The sequence below is a fragment of the Urtica dioica genome, chromosome 5 (assembly GCF_054948205.1).
Source record: "Urtica dioica subsp. dioica isolate 48M chromosome 5, U.dioica_male_clone48M_v1_H2, whole genome shotgun sequence".
NCBI lineage: Eukaryota > Viridiplantae > Streptophyta > Magnoliopsida > Rosales > Urticaceae > Urtica > Urtica dioica.
Window position 1 is genome coordinate 40886027 of NC_142760.1, and position 6621 is coordinate 40892647.

General features: G+C 28.9%; 1 protein-coding gene across 1 annotated transcript; it reads left to right on the top strand.

The window, feature by feature from the left end:
* Positions 1-699: 699 nt before the first annotated feature.
* On the top strand, positions 700-6325 carry LOC149398544 (uncharacterized). Its single transcript, XM_089614616.1, has 4 exons — positions 700-1095; positions 4119-4130; positions 4675-4678; positions 5910-6325. Exons 1-4 carry the CDS (start codon positions 718-720, stop codon positions 6215-6217), a joined length of 702 nt encoding a protein of 233 aa, XP_089470742.1. The 5' UTR covers positions 700-717; the 3' UTR covers positions 6218-6325.
* The last annotated feature ends 296 nt before the right edge of the window (positions 6326-6621 follow it).

Genomic DNA, 6621 nt, shown 5'->3' on the forward strand with positions numbered 1-6621 from the left:
TTTTTTTTTTAACTCCTAATGTGTGTAGTTAATTTCACTTAATTATCTTCTAAAAATAGACGGTATTTCATTAAATGAATTAAAGACATTACGGTTAAGGTAGATAATTATACACAAATCAATTTACGGATTTTATTTTTATTTGAAAAATCTCTTTGTCCCAAGATCACAAAACATTTACATCCATAACTATTCAAATGAATTAAACGTGTAAAAATGAATGATTTTACAAGTACGTACATATGTAGTATCTTCTATTAATTTCTTTTAATTAGAGAACTCTTCATATATGATTTTTTATTTTTGGATAATCCTATGTGCTGTTCAATTTTCCTATCGATCGAGACCTTTTTCCGGTCACTTTCACGTCTTTGCTATTCCTTTATCCGAAAAAGAGAAAAGCACACATGTGTTTGATTTTTGGTGGAAACAAAATCTCAACGCTTTTTTGGGTATCATATAGTTGAATTTTGAAATCGCCAATATGAAAGAAGAAAAAAAGTTTTGCCAAATAATAAAGCGTGTCAAACCCACTATACTCAAATTCTCTCTATATAAATTCAAACCCTAACTCACAATAACCATGACAAACCAAACAATAATTTTCTTGAAAACCTATTCTTCAATACAAATTATACACCTCTCGCTCTCTTCCTATCTCACAAAATGAATCTCATTAATCTAATTTTTATTGTCACAATTGTTTTTTCTTATATCATGATCCAAAGCATTGACGCTTTACAATTTAGCAATCAACTAGAATCTGTAAATTACTTCGATCATGATCACTTAGACGAAGTCGATAGATTCAAAGGCTTTTTCACGCTGAGAAAGAAGACTCGGAAATTGACGTGCAACAAGATTCCTAGGGTTTGTCGGGCCAAGGGAAGCCCTGGGCCGAGTTGTTGTAAGAAGAAATGTGTCAACGTGTTGACCGACCGACGAAATTGTGGAAAATGTGGAAAGAAATGCAAGTACAACATGATTTGTTGTAATGGGAAATGTGTCAACCCTTCCTTTCATAGGAAACATTGTGGTGGCTGCAACAATAGTTGTGGCGATGAAGGTCTTTGTGCTTTTGGACTCTGTAGTTATGCATAATTATTAAATTGTTTAATTGTACTCTTTAATTTGGTGTTTTCTTGTGCGTAAGAAATAAAGCTTTTTCTTTTATGTATAATTTTTTTTTGTATTTATATAAAAAATGTGCCAAGTCAATTTGAGAGATCAATTTTCTTCTTTTGATTTTGGTATTGAAGTATAAAGTGAATTTAAGGCGCTCTGTTTATGTTGTGATATAAAAAGCTTATTTTTCTGTCATTGAGATTCTTTTGTTTCCATAAAAATATAAGCATAAATTAAAAATAACTTTTATGATGAAAGATAAATATATATATGATATATCTGTATATAGTTCATTTTAAATGTATTTCAACAATCTTAGAATTTTGTATCAATACAATTGATAATTACAATTGATAATTAAATCAACGTCTTAAAGTAAAAATTAGGAAAATAGTCAACTTAAACGTTTGATATTGCTAAATAGTCAACGTTTGATAAATCTTAATTAAATAGCCGTAAATAATGACGTGACCTAATATATGGAGGTGACTATTTATCTAAGATTTACATATGTAAATACATAAAAATGACTATTTACCTAAGATTTACCAAACGTTGGCTATTTAGCAATATCAAACGTTTAAGTTTGCTATTTTTCTAATAGTTTGTTTAAAGTATGAATTTATCAAAGAAGACTAGAGGACCATGGATCAAGTGATATCTAGAAATTATATAATCACTTAGGCGTTAAGCCGAAACTGCCTTTCTGGTTATGGCCAAACGGCACTTCGGATCTTCGTCAGAATGGTACGTTCCAGCCAATAAAGACCGGACGTTCCATCCTCCTTGAACATACGTTGTTCGGTTTAAAATTGAAAATATCTGGTTTTAACATATTTTTTTTTAAAAAAATTAACTCGTTATAATCAAGTTTACAAATCCGTCCAACGGCCTTCCCCTTTAAAAAAATAAAGTCAAAAGCTTCAATAATACAATCCCACAAGAAAGTTCTTTGGGGTTGTATTGTGCGGTTCCAGTTCTAACAAAGAATCAGAATTGTTGGTTCACAAGTCCATCTCAACGAATAATTCCGATAGATATTTCTGGGCGATCGGAATCATAAATTCTGGTCACTGTACATTCCAAAGACCATAATTAATTATTCCATTAAAAATTAAGATAAACATTACCTATGATCAGTGTATGTTGATACACATTAGATTCGAGAATATTATTCTACAAAAAATTTGCATTGGAGAAGTACTAGCTGTGTACATCTGACAAAAAAACAAAAACAAAAACTTTGATAAAGTTAGGTCCACGCCTTCAAAATAATAAGGGCAGTGCAAGAGTCGACGCCTTCAAAATAACGCAAGACATGTTATCTTATCCTCTTATTGTCGTGCATGTAAAAGTTCATAATACATTCTTATATATGAAAGTCTTTTACAAATCCGACGACACTCCTCTTTTATAAAATACATTAGAAAAATAAAATCAAAAGCTTCAATAATACAATCCCACAAGAAAGTTCTTTGGGGTCGTATTGTACGGTTCTAGTTCTAACAAAGAATCAGAATTGTCGGTTCACAAGTCCATCAAAACGAAAATTCCGGTAGATATTTCTGGGCGATCGGAATCAGAAATTCTGGTCCCTTTCGGTTTCAACGACCATAATTAATTATTTCATTAAAAATTAAGATAAACATTACCTATGATCAGTGTATATTAATACATATTAGATTCGAGAATATTATTCTACTAAAAATTTGCATTGGGCGAAGGTCCAAATAATTTAGAGCATTATGCATCCGATCTTATCTGCTTAATTAATGGAATATTAATTAATTTAGAATATTATTCTACCAAAAATTTGCATTGGGCGAAGACCTAAAAAATTTAGAGCATTATGCATCTGATCTTATCTGCTTAATTAATGCTTTAGTTAAAATATCATGTAATTGCGTAATTAATTCTTATCCTAGATTTTAAAATTATTGAAACTTGATCAGTAACTTTAGGTCAAATTTATTTGTCAAGAATTGTATGTGATGAGTTCATGGGGTTCTATTTATTTTGTGATAATAAATTAAGGAAATATGTAAGTGCATCGATGGTGTTAATTAGTAGGAATTAGGCTTGACGTTTCTTATATATAGTCTAACGCGAGTCAAAATTCTATGGTCAACTTCTATTCACTCGAAACAAAATTTAACGTTTCAAAAGTCAATAATGTACTAGAGAAGTACTAGCTGGTACATCTGATAAAAAAAAAAAAAAAAAAAAAAAAAAAAAAAAAAAAAAAAAAAAAAAAAAACAAACAAACAAACAAACCCACTAAGTAAAATGAGTGTATGTATGTATTTTGAAGAGAAAGACTAGATAAATTAGGTTTTGAAAAGCCGAACAAACGCTGACTTATATTATATATCAATCTTGCAAGCATGTGTCAAATACCGGAAACTTGTTGTATTATAATAATAAAGTCGACATGGTTCAATCTTTCAACTCTCAAGTCGTACAAGTACACCTTTTGGCTGTGTATCAAATCTGTGTAACACAATTAGTTCCGGAGAGTCTTCGTTACAAAAAAAAAAAAAAAAAAAAAGAAGCTTGAATATCATCTATTGACATCTTTGTTATTTTAGGTAAACAATTAGGGGGAAAGTTAAAGTAATACAATTTAGAAAAATTAGTCGAACTAAGCCACCTGAAACGTTGAAATTGTAATCTAACCAACGTTTCGTCTAAATTTTCACTCTAGCAAAAAATGATGACGTGTCTTAATTATGTAAGATGTTAATTACTATAATATCCTCTACTAGAATTTGCTTATAAAACTTGTAGCCCACGTTTGATCAACCAAAATTTTCGAAGTTAATACACGTGTATATATTTAGAATTTATATATATATATATATATATATATATATATATATATATATATATGGCAAAATTTGTTATTGAGCGTTTTCTTATTTCCTTCTAATTTTTTGTTAATCTCCGCTGCTTTATTAATTTATGTTAATTTTGGTAAATTTACATATGTGCAGGTGCAGGTGCAGGTAGAGGTCGATGTTGTTATCAATTGATATTTCTTTCATTTCCTTTAATACGCATTTAATACGGTGTTATTCACAAGCCGATCAAATTTTCAATACAAATTTTCGAAGTTAATACACGTGTATATATTTAGAATTAAAAAAAATTATATATTTGGCAAAGTTGGTTATTGAGCGTTTATTTCTTTCTAATTTTTTGTCAATCTCCGCTGCTTTGTTAATTTCAGTTAATTTCCGTTTATTTTACGCACGATAAACTTCGGCTGGCTGAAACGTTGGCTAGTATTTGGTTTCTATGATTTATGTTACATAAGGGTATTTTCGATATTCTCTAACCGTTAATTTATGTAAACGGCTAGATTACAAAATTTACCAAACGTTGGCTACATCCTTAAAATCATGTTTGAAATTGGCTATGTTGCTAGATTACCCTACAATTTATAAAAACTAACAAAAAAATGAAATTATTTTAAAAATTAAAAGACAAAGTATCACAAAGCTATTACAACTCGTTTAGTAATCTAATAATGAATAGTTATTTGTGTAGATAGGTAATCTAAAAGTTATTTTGTTGTATTTATTATTATTTGTAGTCCACTTTTCATCTAATTTATGTAGAAATTTTCGAATTTTTTTGCACTTTTTTGTATTTTAAGTTTTTGACTTTTATTATTATATGATTTTGAGAAGCTTTTCATAAAAAAAAAATCTTACTATTAAGTCAGACTTGCTTGGTTATTAGGGAATTAAATTAAGGGTAATTTAGCAAAATAGCCAACTTAAACGTTGAGAATTGCTAAATAGCCAAGGTTTGGTAAATAGTAGGTAAATAGCCATTTTTATATATTTACAAACGTAAATATCAAGTAAATAGCCACTGCCATATTAAGCCACGTCATCATTTATGGCTATTTATTTAATATTTACCAAACCTTGGCTATTTAGCAATATCAAACGTTTAAGTTGGCTATTTTTCTAATTTTTTGTTAAATTAAACATGTATCTAAAATCTTTACATATAAAATTTCAGCTATTCCTAATGGGTAGTGTTTTTTTTAAAACTGCTAATGTGTAGTTAATTTCACTTAATTATCTTCTAAAAAATAGACAGTATTTCATTAAATAAATTAAAGACATTACGGTTAAGGTAGATAATTATACACAAGTCAATTTACGGATTTTATTTTTATTTAAAAAATCTCTATGTCCCAAGATCACAAAACATTTAAATCCATAACTATTCAAATGAATTAAACGTGGAAAAAATGAAAGATATTGCAACCCGATTTAAAAGTACGTGCGTACGTAGTATCTTCTATTTCTTTTAATTAGAGAACTATTAATATATGATTTTTTTTTATTTTTGGATAATCCTATGTGCTGTTCAATCTTCCTATCAAGACCTTTTTGGTGGAATACAAAATCTCAACGCTTTTTTGGGTATCATATAGTTGAATTTTGAAATCGCCAATATGAAAAAAGAAAAAAAAAAAGTTTTGCCGAATAATAAAGCGTGTCAAACCCACTATACTCAAATCCTCTCTATATAAATTCAAACCCTAACTCACAATAACCATGACAAGCCAAACAATTTTCTTGAAAACCTATTCTTCAATACAAATTATACACCTCTCGCTCTCTTCCTATCTCACAAAATGAATCTCATTAATCTAATTTTTATCGTCACAATTGTTTTTTCTTATATCATGATCCAAAGCATTGACGCTTTACAATTTAGCAATCAACTAGAATCTGTAAATTACTTCGATCATGATCACTTAGACGAAGTCGATAGATTCAAAGGCTTTTTCACGCTGAGAAAGAAGACTCGGAAATTGACGTGCAACAAGATTCCTAGGGTTTGTCGGGCCAAAGGGAGCCCCGGGCCGAGTTGTTGTAAGAAGAAATGTGTCAACGTGTTGACTGACCGACGAAATTGTGGAAAATGTGGAAAGAAATGCAAGTACAACATGATTTGTTGTAATGGGAAATGTGTCAACCCTTCCTTTCATAGGAAACATTGTGGTGGCTGCAACAATAGTTGTGGCGATGAAGGTCTTTGTGCTTTTGGACTCTGTAGTTATGCATAATTATTAAATTGTTTAATTGTACTCTTTAATTTGGTGTTTTCTTGTGCGTAAGAAATAAAGCTTTTTCTTTTATGTATAACTTTTTTTTTTTTTTTTGTATTTATATAAAAAATGTGTAAAGTCAATTTGAGAGATCAATTTTCTTCTTTTGATTTTGGTATTGAAGTATAAAGTGAATTTAAGGCGCTCTGTTTATGTTGTGATATAAAAAGCTTATTTTTCTGTCATTGAGATTCTTTTGTTTCCATAAAAATATAAGCATAAATTAAAAATAACTTTTATGATGAAAGATATATATATATATATATATATATATATATATATATATATATATATATATATATATATCTTTCATCATAAAAGTTATTTTTAATTTATGCTTATGATATATCTGTATATAGTTC